The 16,875-nt window shown below is 54.9% G+C and overlaps 1 protein-coding gene across 1 annotated transcript in view; it reads right to left on the reverse strand.

Moving 5' to 3' along the window:
* Positions 1-7,172, reverse strand: part of CFAP58 (cilia and flagella associated protein 58) — a 133,315-nt gene extending 126,143 nt beyond the window's left edge. Inside the window, exon 1 of the mRNA XM_066601490.1 lies at positions 7,069-7,172. Within this exon, the coding sequence (XP_066457587.1) occupies positions 7,069-7,077 (9 nt within the window). The 5' untranslated portion in view covers positions 7,078-7,172. The remainder of the gene's footprint in view (positions 1-7,068) is intronic.
* Positions 7,173-16,875: the final 9,703 nt, after the last annotated feature.

The following is a 16,875-nucleotide window of genomic DNA, read 5'->3' on the forward strand; positions in this document are numbered from 1 at the left end:
GGAAGAATGCCTGACGCCATCTGTTAAGCATGGTGGAGGTAATGTGATGGTCTGGGGTGGCTTTGGTGCTGGTAAGGTGGGAGATTTGTACAGGGTAAAAGGGATTCTGAATAAGGAAGGCTATCACTCCATTTGGCAACGCCATGCCATACCCAGTGGACAGCGCTTGATTGGAACCAATTTCATCCTACAACAGGACAATGACCCTAAACACACCTCCAAATTGTGCAAGAACTATTTACAGCAGAAGCAGGCAGCTGGTATTCTATGGGTAATGGAGTGGCCAGCGCAGTCACCAGATCTGAACCCCATTGAGCTGTTGTGGGAGCAGCTTGACCGTATGGTACGCCAGAAGTGCCCATCCAACCAATCCAACTTGTGGGAGATGCTTCTAGAAGCCTGGGGTGCAATTTCACAAGCTTACCTCAACAAATTAACAGCTAGAATGTCAGAGGTGTGCAATGCTGGAATTGCTGCAAAAGGAGGATTCTTGGACGAAAGCAAAGTTTGATGTAAAAACAATGTTATTTCACATACAAATCATTATTTCTAACCTTGTCAATGTCTTGGCTCTATTGTCTATTCATTTCACAACGCATGGTGGTGAATAAGTGGGACTTTTCATGGAAAACACTAAATTGTTTGGGTGACCCCAAACTTTTGAACGGTAGTGTATATGCGGTGAGCCTCCCCTAGTGGTGACTGTATGTATCTGTAAGCAGTGAACTCCGCTTAGTAGTGGCTGTATATATCTGTCTGCAGTGAGCTCCCTCTAGCGGTGGCTGTATATATCTGTATGTAGTGAGCTCCCTCTAGTGGTGGCTGTATATATCTGTATGTAGTGAGCTCCCTCTAGTGGTGGCTATATATATCTGTATGTAGTAAGCTCCCCCTAGTGGTGACTATAAGTATCTGTAAGCAGTGAGCTCCCTCTAGTGGTGGCTGTTTACATCTGTATGTAGTGCGCTCCCTCTAGTGGTGGCTGTTTACATCTGTATGTAGTAAGCTCCCCCTAGTGGTGGCTGTATATATCTGTATGTAGTGAGCTCCTCCTAGTGGTGGGTGTATGTATATCTGTATGTAGTGAGCCCCCCCTATTAGTGACTGTATGCATCTGTATGTAGTGAGCTCCCCCTAGTGGTGGCTGTATATATCTGTATGCAGTGAGCTCCCCCTAGTAGTGACTGTATGCATCTGTATGTAGTGAGCTCCCCCTAGTGGTGGCTGAATACATCTGTATACAGTGAGCTCCCCATAGTGGTGACTGTATATATCTGTATTCAGGGAGCTCCCCCTAGTGGTGTCTGTATATGTCTGTATGCAGGGAGCTCCCCTTAGAAGTGGCTGTATATATCTGTAAGCAGTAAGCTCCCCCTAGTGGTGACCGCATGTATCTATATGCAGTGAGCTCCCCCTAGTGGTGGCTGTATATATCTGTCTGCAGTAAGCTCCCCCTAGTGTTGGCTGTATATATATCTGTATGCAGTGAGCTCCCCTTACTGGTGGCTGTATATATCTCTATGCAGTGAGCTCCCCCGCGTGGTGAGTGCATGTATCTGTATACAGTGAGCTCCCCATAGTGGTGGCTTTATAATCTGTATGCAATGACCTCCCTCTAGTGGTGGCTGTATATATCTGTATGCAGTGAGCTACCCCTAGTGGTGGCTGTATATGTCTGTATGTAGTGAGCTCCCCCTAGTGGTGGCTGTGTATATCTGTATGTAGTGAGCTCTCCCTAGTGGTGGCTGTATATATCTGTATGTAGTGAGCTTCCCCTAGTGGTGGCTGTATATATCTGTATGCAGTGAGCTCCCCCTAGTGGTGGCTGTATATATCTGTATGCAGTGAGCTCCCCCTAGTGGTGGCTGTATATATCTGTATGCAGTGAGCTCCCCATAGTGGTGGCTGTATATATCTGTATGTAGTGAGCTCCCCCTAATGGTGGCTGTATATATCTGTATGTAGTGAGCTCCCCCTAGTGGTGGGTGTATATATCTGTATGCAGTGAGCTCCCCCTAGTGGTGGCTGTGTATATCTGTATGTAGTGAGCTCTCCCTAGTGGTGGCTGTATATATCTGTATGTAGTGAGCTTCCCCTAGTGGTGGCTGTATATATCTGTATGCAGTGAGCTCCCCCTAGTGGTGGCTGTATATATCTGTATGCAGTGAGCTCCCCCTAGTGGTGGCTGTATATATCTGTATGCAGTGAGCTCCCCATAGTGGTGGCTGTATATATCTGTATGTAGTGAGCTCCCCCTAATGGTGGCTGTATATATCTGTATGTAGTGAGCTCCCCCTAGTGGTGGCTGTATATATCAGTATGTAGTGAGCTCCCCCTAGTCGTGACTGTATATATCAGTATGTAGTGAGCTCCCCCTAGTGGTGGCTGTATATATCTGTATGCGGTGAGCTCCCCCTAGTGGTGGCTGTATATATCTGTATGTAGTGAGCTCCCCCTAGTGATGGCTGTATATATCAGTATGTAGTGAGCTCCCCCTAGTGGTGGCTGTATATATCTGTATGTAGTGAGCTCCCCTTAGCGGTGGCTGTGTATATCTGTATGTAGTGAGCTCCCCCTAGCGGTGGCTGTATATATCTGTATGTAGTGAGCTCCCCCTAGTGGTGGCTGTATATATCTGTATACAGGGAGCTCCCCCTAATGGTGGCTGTATATATCTGTATACAGGGAGCTCCCCCTAATGGTGGCTGTGTATATCTATATGCAGTGAGCTCCCCCTAGTGGTGGCTGTATATATCTGTATGTAGTGAGCTCCCCCTAGCGGTGGCTGTATATATCTGTATGTAGTGAGCTCCCCCTAGTGGTGGCTGTATATATCTGTATACAGGGAGCTCCCCCTAATGGTGGCTGTATATATCTGTATACAGGGAGCTTCCCCTAGTGGTGGCTGTATATATCTGTATGCAGTGAGCTCCCACTAGTGGTGGCTGTATATATCTGTATGCAGTGAGCTCCCCCTAGTGGTGGCTGTATATATCTGTATGTAGTGAGCTCCCCCTAGTGGTGGCTGTATATATCTGTATACAGGGAGCTCCCCCTAGTGGTGGCTGTTTATATCTGTATGTAGTGAGCTCCCCCTAGTGTTGGCTGTAAATATCTGTATGTAGTGAGCTCCCCCTAGTGTTGGCTGTAAATATCTGTATGTAGTGAGCTCCCCCTAGCGGTGGCTGTATATATCTGTATGTAGTGAGCTCCCCCTAGCGGTGGCTGTATATATCTGTATGTAGTGAGCTCCCCCTAGCGGTGGCTGTATATATCTGTATGTAGTGAGCTCCCCCTAGCGGTGGCTGTATATATCTGTATGTAGTGAGCTCCCCCTAGCGGTGGCTGTATATATCTGTATGTAGTGAGCTCCCCCTAGCGGTGGCTGTATATATCTGTATGTAGTGAGCTCCCCCTAGCGGTGGCTGTATATATCTGTATGTAGTGAGCTCCCCCTAGTGTTGGCTGTAAATATCTGTATGTAGTGAGCTCCCCCTAGTGGTGGCTGTATAGATCTGTGTGCAGGGAGCTCCCCCTAGTGGTGGCTGTAAATATCTGTATGTAGTGAGCTCCCCCTAGTGGTGGCTGTATAGATCTGTGTGCAGGGAGCTCCCCCTAGTGGTGGCTGTATAGATCTGTATGTAGTGAGCTCCCCCTAGTGGTGGCTGTATATATCTGTATGTAGTGAGCTCCCCCTAGTGGTGGCTGTATATATCTGTATACAGGGAGCTCCCCCTAGTGGTGGCTGTATATATCTGTATGTAGTGAGCTCCCCCTAGTGGTGGCTGTATATATCTGTATACAGGGAGCTCCCCCTAGTGGTGGCTGTATATATCTGTATGTAGTGAGCTCCCCCTAGTGGTGGCTGTATATATCTGTATGTAGTGAGCTCCCCCTAGTGGTGGCTGTATATATCTGTATGTAGTGAGCTCCCCCTAGTGGTGGCTGTATATATCTGTATGTAGTGAGCTCCCCCTAGTGGTGGCTGTATATATCTGTATGTAGGGAGCTCTCCCTAGTGGTGGCTGTATATATCTGTATGTAGGGAGCTCTCCTTAGTGCTGGCTGTATATATCTGTATGTAGTGAGCTCCCCCTAGTGGTGGCTGTATATATCTGTATGTAGTGAGCTCTCCCTAGTGGTGGCTGTATATATCTGTATGTAGTGAGCTCCCCCTAGTGGTGGCTGTATATATCTGTATGTAGGGAGCTCCCCCTAGTGGTGACTGTATATATCAGTATGTAGTGAGCTCCCCCTAGTGGAGGCTGTATATATCTGTGTGCAGTGAGCTCCTCCTAGTGGTGGCTGTATATATCTGTATGTAGTGAGCTCCCCCTAGCGGTGGCTGTATATGTCTGTATGTAGTGAGCTCCCCCTAGTGGTGGCTGTATATGTCTGTATGTAGTGAGCTCCCCCTAGTGGTGGCTGTATATATCTGTATGTAGTGAGCTCCCCCTAGCGGTGGCTGTATATATCTGTGTGCAGGGAGCTCCCCCTAGTGGTGGCTGTAAATATCTGTATGTAGTGAGCTCCCCCTAGTGGTGGCTGTATAGATCTGTGTGCAGGGAGCTCCCCCTAGTGGTGGCTGTATAGATCTGTATGTAGTGAGCTCCCCCTAGTGGTGGCTGTATATATCTGTATGTAGTGAGCTCCCCCTAGTGGTGGCTGTATATATCTGTATACAGGGAGCTCCCCCTAGTGGTGGCTGTATATATCTGTATGTAGTGAGCTCCCCCTAGTGGTGGCTGTATATATCTGTATACAGGGAGCTCCCCCTAGTGGTGGCTGTATATATCTGTATGTAGTGAGCTCCCCCTAGCGGTGGCTGTATATATCTGTATGTAGTGTGCTCCCTTAGTGGTGGCTGTATATATCTGTATGTAGTGTGCTCCCCTAGTGGTGGCTGTATATGTCTGTATGTAGTGAGCTCCCCCTAGTGGTGGCTGTATATATCTGTATGTAGTGAGCTCCCCCTAGTGTTGGCTGTAAATATCTGTATGTAGTGAGCTCCCCCTAGTGGTGGCTGTATAGATCTGTGTGCAGGGAGCTCCCCCTAGTGGTGGCTGTATAGATCTGTATGTAGTGAGCTCCCCCTAGTGGTGGCTGTATATATCTGTATGTAGTGAGCTCCCCCTAGTAGTGGCTGTATATATCTGTATGTAGTGAGCTCCCCCTAGTGGTGGCTGTATATATCTGTATGTAGTGTGCTCCCCCTAGTGGTGGCTGTATATGTCTGTATGTAGTGAGCTCCTCCTAGTGGTGGCTGTATATATCTGTATGTAGTGAGCTCCCCCTAGTGGTGGCTGTATATATCTGTATGCAGTGAGCTCCCCCTAGTGGTGACTGTATATATCTGTATGTAGTGAGCTCCTCCTAGTGGTGACTGTATATATCTGTATGCAGTGAGCTCCCCCTAGTGGAGGCTGTATATATCTGTGTGCAGTGAGCTCCTCCTAGTGGTGGTTGTATATATCTGTATACAGTGAGCTCCCCCTAGTGGTGGCTGTATATATCAGTATGTAGTGAGCTCCTCCTAGTGGTGGCTGTATATATCTGTATGTAGTGAGCTCCTCCTAGTGGTGGCTGTATATATCTGTATGTAGTGAGCTCCCCCTAGTGGTGGCTGTATATATCTGTGTGCAGTGAGCTCCTCCTAGTGGTGGTTGTATATATCTGTATACAGTGAGCTCCCCCTAGTGGTGGCTGTATATATCAGTATGTAGTGAGCTCCTCCTAGTGGTGGCTGTATATATCTGTATGCAGTGAGCTCCCCCTAGTGGTGGCTGTATATATCTGTATGTAGTGAGCTCCCCCTAGTGGTGGCTGTATATATCAGTATGTAGTGAGCTCCCCCTAGTGGTGACTGTATATATCAGTATGTAGTGAGCTCCCCCTAGTGGTGACTGTATATATCAGTATGTAGTGAGCTCCCCCTAGTGGTGGCTGTATATATCTGTATGTAGTGAGCTCCCCCTAGTGGTGACTGTATATATCAGTATGTAGTGAGCTCCCCCTAGTGGTGGCTGTATATATCTGTATGTAGTGAGCTCCCCCTAGTGGTGGCTGTATATATTGGTGTCACATGAGACCTCCGGGGGGCGCACTCCACCTCCTCTAGACCACCAGAGTCATCCCTAAGCTGTACAGTGTGGTTGGCGCGGTTCGCATGGTCAGACGTTCTGCTGCCGCCGTTTTGGGCGCTGACCACAGGGGGAGCGGCCACGGAGGCCACGACTCTACAGGCACCAATTTTAGAGAGGTTACTGCATCCCGATCACCGGGGGAGGGGCCGACATGCTGGGAACCGAGCCAACCACGAGAAGCGGGGGCCGTGGGTGTCCATTCCCTTCAGTGGGAGCGCTGCAGACCCCCGCTCTCGGATCAGCATCGTGTCAGGGGGAGTCTCCACGGGTCTCGCGGTTCTGTTTTCGTCTTTTACGCCACCCCTTCCCCCGCAGGAAGCCCCCCATCCCCCCCGACCACTTGCGCTCACTGTGGCACCTACGACTCATCACGAGGGAGATGCTGACGAGGGTCTAGGCACCACGGGGCCCTACCTGTTCAGGGGCCCCCCTACTACATCCTGAGGGCGGTGGGTGGAGCCATCTGCGGCGCAGCTCTTACTCTTTCCTGGCTCCCGCTCCTATGACATCATGGCGGTGACCTCACGGCTCCGTCGTCCGCCGAAGGCTCCGTGCTGCGTCACCGGAGGGAGAGGCTGGTGATGGCGCCGTCCGACCGCGGAGGAGGGGCCGGCGGGCGCCGCTGATCATGTGGCTCCCCAGACATTGCGGCGGTCCGCAGCCCCTCAGCCGTCATCGCCTCGCAGGTATGGGGGCCAATGCCGAACCGCAACCTGCTGGGACTTGTAGTTCCACCCCAGGAAGGGAGCCATGGTACATCTATGGTTGGGTGACACCAGTGACATCAGCCCCCCCTCCCGGTATATATCCACCTGGTATCTCCCCCTCCCCGGTATCAGCCCCGCTCCTCCCCCTCCCCGTATATATCTCCCCCTCCCCGGTATCAGCCCCGCTCCTCCCCCTCCCCGGTATCAGCCCCTCTCACCTCAGACATGACGCCGCCGCTGGATTTTAGTTCGTGTCCGCTGCGCGTCCACCCGTCTCTAGGCAACCGGCTGTGCGCATGCGCAGGTGCGGCCAGCGGCAGTCAGGTGACCCCGCGGAGGGATCTCTGTGTACTGGGGCCGGGGTATATTATCCCTCTCTGTGACCCCGCGGAGGGATCTCTGTGTAGTGGGGCAGGGGTATATTATCCCTCTCTGTGACCCCTCTGCCGTATTCAGCAGTTCCTGTAACCTGATTGGTTGTTCGGGCAGAAGTGTTGCAGATATTGATACTATACGCCCCGGTGGTCGCAGGAGGCTCATTAACCCCTTCAGCTCCCCACTTCCGACCGCCGGGGGGTTTCTTTCACCGGGACACCGAAAAACTTTATGGAAAGGAAGAACTCAGTTGCGCCGTTTTCGCGGGTCGGTCTTCCGCGGCGTCTCCTGTCTGCGCTTCTACCGGGTTGTTGCCTCTGCAGAAAGAAAGTGCTATTAATCACCGTCTGGCTGTCGCCACATTCCTCCAGATGCCGTGACCGTCCTCCCACCGCCGTGACCTTCCTCTGACCGCCGTGATCTTCCTCCGGCCGCCCTGACCCTCCTCTGACCGCTGTGACCGTCCTCCCACCGCCGTGACCTTCCTCTGGCCGCCGTGACCCTCCTCTGACCGCCATGATCTTCCTACGTCCTCCGTGACCTTCCTCCGGCCGCCCTGACCCTCCTCTGACCGCCATGATCTTCCTACGTCCTCCGTGACCTTCCTCCGGCCGCCCTGACCCTCCTCTGGCCGCTGTGACCTTCCTCCGGCCGCCCTGACCCTCCTCTGGCCGCTGTGACCTTCCTCCGGCCGCCCTGACCCTCCTCTGACCGCTGTGACTTTTCTCAGTCGGCTGTCACCTTCCTTCGGTCTCCGTGACCTTCCTCCGTCGGCTGTCACCTTTCCCCGGTCTCCGTCACTTTCCTCCGTCGGCTGTCACCTTTCCCCGGTCTCCGTCACTTTCCTCCGTCGGCTGTCACCTTTCCCCGGTCTCCGTCACTTTCCTCCGGCCGCCGGGACCATCCTCTGGTCTCCCTGACTTTCCTCCGGCCGCCGGGACCATCCTCTGGTCTCCGTGACTTTCCTCCGGTGGCTGTCACCTTCCTCCAGCCACCGTCACCTTTCCCTGGTCTCCGTGACTTTCCTCCAGCGGCTGTTACTTTCCTCCGGCCGGCGGGCCCATCCTCCAGTTGCCGGGATCTTCCTCTGGTCTCCGTGACCTTCCCCTGGTCTCCGTGACTTTCCTTCAGCGGCTGTTACCTTCCCCCGGTCTACGTGACTTTCCTCAAGTGGCTGTTACTTTCCTCCGGCCGCCGGGAGCATCCTCTGGCTGCAGGAACCTTCCTCTGGTCTCCGTGATCTTCCCCCGGCCACCGTCACCTTCCCCCCGGTCTCCGTCACCTTCCCCCGATCTCTGACTTTCCTCCGGCCGCCGGGACCATCCTCTGCTCTCCGTGACCTTCCCCCAGTCGCCGTCACCTTACCCTGGTCTCCGTGACTTTTCTCCAGCGGCTGTTACTTTCCTCCGGCCGCTGGGACCATCCTCTGGCTGCCGGGCCTTCCTCTGGTCTCTGTGATCTTCCCCCGGCCATCGTTGCCTTCCCCCGTTCTCCGTGACTTTCCTCCGGCTGCCGGGACCATCCTCTGCTCTCCGTGACCTTCCTCCGGTCGCCGTCACCTTGCCCCGGTCTCTGTGACTTTCTTCCAGTGGCTGTTACTTTCCTCCGGCCGCCGGGACAATCCTCTGGTCTCCGTGACCTTCCCCCGGCCGCCGTCACCTTCCCCCGGTCTCCATCACCTTCCCTGGCCGCTGTCACCTTCCCCTGGTCTCCGTGATCTTCCCCCAGCCACAGTCGCCTTCCCCCGTTCTCTGTGACCTTTCCTCGGTCTCCGTGACTTTCTTCCGGCTGCCGGGACCATCCTCTGGTCTCCGTGACCTTCCTCCGGTCGCCGTCACCTTCCCCCGGTCTCCGTGACTTTCCTCCGGCTGCCGGGACAATCCTCTGTTGCTGTCACCTTCCTCCGGTCGCCGTCACCTTCCTCCGGTCGCCGTCACCTTACCCCGGTCTCTGTGACTTTCTTCCAGTGGCTGTTACTTTCCTCCGGCCGCCGGGACAATCCTCTGGTTTCCGTGACCTTCCCCCGGCCGCCGTCACCTTTCCCAGTCTCCGTCACCTTCTCCGGCCGCCGTCACCCTCCTCCGGTCTACGTGACTTTCCTCCGTCGGCTGTCGCCTTCCTTCGGTCTCCGTGACCTTCCTCCGTCGGCTGTCGCCTTCGTTCGGTCTCCGTGACCTTCCTCCGTCGGCTGTCACCTTCCCCCGGTCTCCGTGACCTTCCTCCGTCGGCTGTCACCTTCCCCCGGTCTCCGTGACTTTCCTCCGACTGCCGGGACAATCCTCTGTTGCTGTCACCTTCCTCCGGTCGCCGTCACCTTACCCTGGTCTTTGTGACTTTCTTCCAGTGGCTGTTACTTTCCTCCGGCCGCCGGGACAATCCTCTGGTTTCCGTGACCTTCCCCCGGCCGCCGTCACCTTTCCCGGTCTCCGTCACCTTCCCCGGCCGCCGTCACCCTCCTCCGGTCTACGTGACTTTCCTCCGTCGGCTGTCGCCTTCCTTCGGTCTCCGTGACCTTCCTCCGTCGGCTGTCACCTTTCCCCGGCCTCCGTGACTTTCCTCCGTCGGCTGTCACCTTCCTTCGGTCTCCGTGACTTTCCTCCGTCGGCTGTCACCTTCCTTCGGTCTCCGTGACTTTCCTCCGTCGGCTGTCACCTTCCTTCGGTCTCCGTGACTTTCCTCCGTCGGCTGTCACCTTCCTTCGGTCTCCGTGACTTTCCTCCGTCGGCTGTCACCTTCCTTCGGTCTCCGTGACTTTCCTCCGTCGGCTGTCACCTTCCTTCGGTCTCCGTGACTTTCCTCCGTCGGCTGTCACCTTCCTTCGGTCTCCGTGACATTCCTCCGTCGGCTGTCACCTTCCTTCGGTCTCCCTGACCTTCCTCCGTCGGCTGTCACCTTCCTTCGGTCTCCCTGACCTTCCTCCGTCGGCTGTCACCTTCCTTCAGTCTCCGTGACCTTGCTCCATCGGCTGTCACCTTCCTTCGGTCTCCGTGACTTTCCTCCGTCGGCTGTCATTTTCCTTCGGTCTCTGTGACCTTCCTCCATCGGCTGTCACCTTTCCCTAGTCTCCGTGACTTTCCTCCGACGGCTGTCACCTTCCTTCGGTCTCCGTGACTTTCCTCCAGCCGCCGGGCCTATCCTCTGGTCTCTGTGACTTTCCTCCGGCGGCTGTCACCTTCCTCCAGCCACCGTCACCTTTCCCTGGTCTCCGTGACTTTCCTCCGGCGGCTGTCACCTTCCTCCGGCCACCGTCACCTTTCCCTGGTCTCCGTGACTTTCCTCCGGTGGCTGTCACCTTCCTCCGGCCGCCGTCACCTTTCCCTGGTCTCCGTGACTTTCCTCCAGCGGCTGTTACTTTCCTCCGGCCGGCAGGCCCATCCTCTGGTTGCCGGGATCTTCCTCTGGTCTCCGTGACCTTCCCCTGGTCTCCGTGACTTTCCTCCGGCGGCTGTCACCTTCCTCCGGCCGCTGTCACCTTTCCCTGGTCTCCGTGACTTTCCTCCGGTGGCTGTCACCTTCCTCCGGCCGCCGTCACCTTTTCCTGGTCTCCGTGACTTTCCTCCAGCGGCTGTTACTTTCCTCCGGCCGGCGGGCCCATCCTCTGGTTGCCGGGATCTTCCTCTGGTCTCCGTGACCTTCCCCTGGTCTCCGTGACTTTCCTCCGGCAGCTGTTACCTTCCCCCGGTCTCCGTGACTTTCCTCAAGTGGCTGTTACTTTCCTCCGTCCGCCAGGACATTCCTCTGGCTGCTGGGACCTTCCTCTGGTCTCCGTGATCTTCCCCCGGCCACGTTCACCTTGCCCCCGGTCTCCGTCACCTTACCCCGGTCTCTGTGACTTTCTTCCAGTGGCTGTTACTTTCCTTCGGCCGCCGGGACCATCCTTTGCTCTCCGTGACCTTCCCCTCAGTCGCCGTCACCTTACCCTGGTCTCCGTGACTTTCCTCCGGCGGCTGTTACCTTCCCCCGGTCTCCGTGACTTTCCCCAAGTGGCTGTTACTTTCCTCCGGCCGCCGGGACCTTCGTCTGGCTGCTGGGACCTTCCTCTGGTCTCCGTGATCTTCCCCCGGCCACTGTCACCTTCCCCCCGGTCTCCGTCACCTTCCCCCGGTCTCTGTGACTTTCCTCCAGCCGCCGGGACCATCCTCTGCTCTCCGTGACCTTCCTGGTGGCCGTCACCTTACCCCGGTCTCTGTGACTTTCCTCCAGAGGCTGTTACTTTCCTCCGACCGCCGGGACCATCTTCTGGCTGCCGGGACCTTCCTCTGGTCTCCATGATCTTCCCCCGGCCACCGTCGCCTTCCCCCGTTCTCCATGACCTTTCCCCGGTCTCTGTGACTTTCCTCCAGCTGCCGGGACCATCCTCTGCTCTCCGTGACCTTCCTCCCGTCACCGTCACCTTACCTCGGTCTCTGTGACTTCCTTCTAGTGGCTGTTACTTTCCTCCGGCCGCCGGGACAATCCTCTGGTCTCTGTCACCTTCCTTCGGTCTCCGTCACCTTCCCCGGCCGCTGTCACCTTCCCCCGGTCTCCGTGACTTTCCTCCGGCCAACGGGAAAATCCTCTGTTGCTGTCACCTTCCCCTGGTCTCCGTGACTTTCCTCCGGCCGCTGGGACAATCCCCTGGCCTCCGTGACCTTCCCCCGGCCGCCGTCACCTTCCCCCGGCCGGGGGTCTCTACATACAGGGGGGGTCTCTACATACAGGGGGGGTCTCTACATACAGGGGGGGTTCTCTACATACATTGGGGGTCTCTCCATACAGGGGGGGGGGGGGGTCTCTCCATACAGGGGGGTCTCCGCATACATTGAGGTCTCTACACACAGGAGGGTCTCTACATACATTGGGATGTCTACATACATTGGGATGTCTACATACAGGGGGTCTCTACATACAGGGGTGTATCTACATACATTGGGGGTCTCTACATACAGGGTGTCTCTCTACATACAGGGGTCTCTACATACAGGATGTCTCTCTACATACAGGGGGATTTCTACATACAGGGGGGGGGTCTCTACATACAGGGGGGTCTCTACATACAGGGGGGGTCTCTACATACAGGGGGGGGTCTCTACATACAGGGGGGGGTCTCTACATACAGGGGGTTTTATACGTACAGGGGGTTCTCTACATACGGGGGGGTCTCTACATACAGGGGGACGGGTCTCTACATACAGGGGGCGGGGTCTCTAAATACAGGGGGGGGGTCTCTAAATACAGGGGGGGTCTCTACATACAGGGGGATTTCTACATACAGGGGGATTTCTACATAAGAGGAAGGTCTCTACATACAGGGGGATTTCTACATACAGGGGGGTCTCTACATACAGGAGGGGTCTATACATATGGGGGGGTCTATACATACAGGGGGATTTCTACACCCAGGGGGTCTCTACATACAGGTGGGGGTCTGTACATACAGGGGGGTTTCTACATACAGGCAGGTTTCTACATACAGGGGGGTTTCTCTACATAAAGGGTTGGGGTTTCTACATACAGTGGGGTCTCTACATACAGGGGGGTCTCTACGTACAGGTGGGTTTCTACATACAAGGGGTCTCTACATACAGGGGGTCTGGGTCTCTACATACAGGGGGGTCTCTACATACAGTGGGGGGTCTCTAAATATAGGGGTTTTCTTGATACAGAGGGGTCTCTACATACAAGGGGTCTCTACATACAGGGGGGGTCTCTACATACAGGGGGGGTCTCTACATACAGGGGGGTCTCTACGTACATTGAGGTTTCTACATACAGGGGGGTCTCCACATACATTGAGGTCTCTACACACAGGGCCTCTACATACAGGGGGGTCTCTACATACAGGGGGTGTCTCTACATACAGGGGGTGTCTCTACATACAGGGGGTGTCTCTACATACAGGGGGGGTCTCTACATACAGGGGGGGTCTCTACATACAGGGGGGTCTACATGCAGGGGGGGGTCTCTACATGCAGGGGGGTCTCTACATACAGGGGGGTCTCTACATACAGGGGGGGTCTACATACAGGGGGTGTCTCTACATACAGGAGGGTCTACATACAGTGGGGTCTCTACATACAGGGGGGTCTCTACATACAGGGGTTATCTTCATACAGGGGGGGTCTCTACATACAGGGGGAGGTCTCTACATACAGGGGGGTGTCTCTACATACAGGGCAGTCTCTACATACAGGGGGGGGTCTCTACATACAGGGGTTATCTTCATACAGTGGGATCTCTACATACAGGGGGGTCTCTACATACTGGGGGGGTTCTACATACGGGGGGTCTCTACATACAGGGGGGGGTCTACATACAGGGGGGGGATCTCTACATACGGGGGGGTCTACATACAGGGGGAGGGTCTCTACATACAGGGGTTTTCTTCATACAGGGGGTCTCTACATACAGGGGTTTTCTTCATACAGGGGTTTTCTTCATACAGGGGGGTCTCTATATACAGGGGGGGTCTCTACATACAGGGGGGGGTCTCTACATACAGGGGGGGTCTCTACATACAGGGGTTTTCTTCATACAGGGGGGTCTCTACATACAGGGGGGGTCTCTACATACAGGGGGGTCTACATACAGGGAGGGGGTCTCTACATACAGGGGTTTTATTCATACAGGGGTTTTCTACATACAGGGGTCTCTACATACAGGGGGGGGGGGGTCTCTACATACAGGGGGGGGGGTCTCTACATACAGGGGGGGGTCTCTACATACAGGGGGGGGTCTCTACATACAGGGGGGGGTCTCTACATACAGGGGGGTCTCTACATACAGGGGGGGGTCTCTACATACAGGGAGGGGGTCTCTACATACAGGGGGGGTCTCTACATACAGGGGGGTCTACATACAGGGAGGGGGTCTCTACATACAGGGGTTTTCTACATACAGGGGGGTCTCTACATACAGGGGGGGTCTCTACATACAGGGGTTTTCTACATACAGGGGTTTTCTACATACAGGGGTCTCTACATACAGGGGGGTCTCTACATACAGGGGGGGTCTCTACATACAGGGGGGGGGTCTCTACATACAGGGGTTTTCTTCATACAGGGGGGGTCTCTACATACAGGGGGGTCTCTACATACAGGGGGGTCTCTACATACAGGGGGGTCTCTACATACAGGGAGGGGGTCTCTACATACAGGGGGGTCTCTACATACAGGGGTTTTCTTCATACAGGGGGGTCTCTACATACAGGGGGGTCTCTACATACAGGGGTTTTCTTCATACAGGAGTCTCTACATACAGGGGGGGTCTCTACATACAGGGGGGTCTCTACATACAGGGGGGTCTCTACATACAGGGGGGGTCTCTACATACAGGGGGGTCTCTACATACAGGGGGGGGATCTCTACATACAGGGGGGTCTACATACAGGGGGAGGGTCTCTACATACAGGGGTTTTCTTCATACAGGAGTCTCTACATACAGGGGGGGTCTCTACATACAGGGGGGTCTCTACATACAGGGGGGGTCTCTACATACAGGGGGGTCTCTACATACAGGGGGGTCTCCTGAGGTCTCAATCTTTTACAATATCCCGTTTGCATTCTTCCTGTTAGGAACTGTAAATTGCGGTCTTCGCGGCGTCTCCGAGCGCCCGGCCTGTAAACATGGCGGATGGTGCCGCGACCTTTATTAGCAGACGCAGCGCCCCATATTCTCGCGTTCTCTTCTCATAGTACCAAGTACGGAGCGCAGCGTCTGCCGGTCATGTGACCCCTAATCCCGGCTCACACCGGATTGTCCGCCCTGGCAGCAGGTAACGCCAATTCCTTACTGCATAGCGATCTGTCTGTGCGGCTCTGTGCAATATGCCTCCTTCCCCTTTTACTGTGGTTAAAGGGGAGGTCTTTGCATTCCCTCGGGTGGGCTTGACTCCCCCTCGCTCTCATGGCCTCCTTGTTACCCTTCACACCGGCTACAAATCGCCTGTAAGGGAAGCGGCGGGTCCTTTCACATGAGATGTTTTGTAGTCCGTGTGGAAAGTTTGTGCCCCCTGTCAGGAAGGGGGAGGGGAGGGGGAAGGAGACTTTTAAGGATTTAAAGGGATAGTTTAAGCGCCTCCTGCTGCCATCTGTAATATAGCAGGGGGAGGGGCTTGGCACATGGGGGTCATTGCTGGGGGCGGGGCCTCTGCTCCCACTTTATATCCCGCTGGGGAATGTCGCGTCTTCCTGCACACAAGCGGAACGTAACTGAGGAAGAAAAATCGCAGTGGGCTTCATTTTCATGGGGTTTTGTTTGAAGTCCATGGAAGCCCCCCGACCCGCGGCCCCTCTGCAGTTCACATTGTGGTAAGGTCGTGGATTCCCGTGTCCTCGCTGAGAACCAACAACAAGAATCCCTGTACTGCGCGTCTGATGGCGGCTCACCACAGCCGTCCGCAGCGAAGGAGAAGAAGGCACGGACATCGGCTCCCGCAGCCGGCATCCAGTGCCTTCGGGTGCCGCCAGCCTAACAGAGAAGGCGGAGGACCCCCCAACCTCAGACAGCATCGCGCTGGCAGGACCCTCACTCCAGGCTTACTTAAAGGGGCTCCAGCGTCCTCATCTCACGTCGCACATTTAGAAGCCCAAATCCTGAATCTAAATGGGCAACTGGCAACACAGAGCCATTGACATCATGGAAAGGAGTTTGGTGCTCACTGAGCAGGCACTCGCTGGGGTAGAGGTGGGGGACGGATGGTAGTACGGAAGAGCAGGGGGAGCAGGCAAGAAGCTGGGTGACAGGAGGAGGGATAGAGGGAAAAGAACCAGGGAGGCTGGTCCTGAACTGGCACAACCCAACACATGTGCAACGTTGGCAGATGAGGGCGATGCCATTACAGAGCCAGCACTGCTGCAGCACAACATGCCCTCTGAACGCCAGGGGGATGACTGCTCCAGTGAGACGGGGACGGGGAGCGCAGGGCAGGCTAGACAGGTTCTAGTGGTTCGGGACTCAATTATTAGGGGGACAGAGAGGGCAATCTGCCATAAAGACCGGGATCGTCGAACGGTGTGTTGTCTTCCTGGCGCTCGAGTTCGACACATCGCGGATCGGATTGACAGATTACTGGGAGAGGCTGGTGAGGATCCAGCAGTCATGGTGCACGTTGGCACCAATGAACAAGTTAGAGGTCAATGGAGGGCCCTCAAAAATGATTTCAGGGACTTAGTATTTCCAAGAAGCTTGGACCCTACCTGTACCTAAGGCCACACTAGAAAGGCAGCAGGATCTTAGGGAGGTAAACAAGTGGCTCCGGAGTTGGTGTAAGAAGGAGGGATTTGGGTTCCTGGAGAACTGGGCTGACTTTGCTGTCGGCTACAGGCTCTACCGTAGGGACGGGCTGCATCTTACTGGGGAGGGCGCAGCTGTGCTGGGGGATAAGATGGCTAGAAGGCTGGAGGAGTGTTTAAACTAGGGACTGGGGGGGGAGGGTAAAATGAGAAATAATGGGGTAGCCAGTGTAACTAGAGACCCGGGTCCAAGCAAAGGGAATGGGGGTTGAGCAGGGGGCGGGGTTAGTACAGTTAGAACTGATAGATCAGCCATTAGTACGAATAGCAACAAAACAAATTTAAAGAACAAAAAGAAATGTATAAATTGTATGACCACGAATGCAAGAAGTCTGATCGGTAAAGTGGGTGAGCTGGAAGCCAGAATGGCCGATGAAA

This window comes from Eleutherodactylus coqui, chromosome 4 (assembly GCF_035609145.1).
Source record: "Eleutherodactylus coqui strain aEleCoq1 chromosome 4, aEleCoq1.hap1, whole genome shotgun sequence".
NCBI classification, from domain to species: Eukaryota; Metazoa; Chordata; class Amphibia; order Anura; family Eleutherodactylidae; genus Eleutherodactylus; species Eleutherodactylus coqui.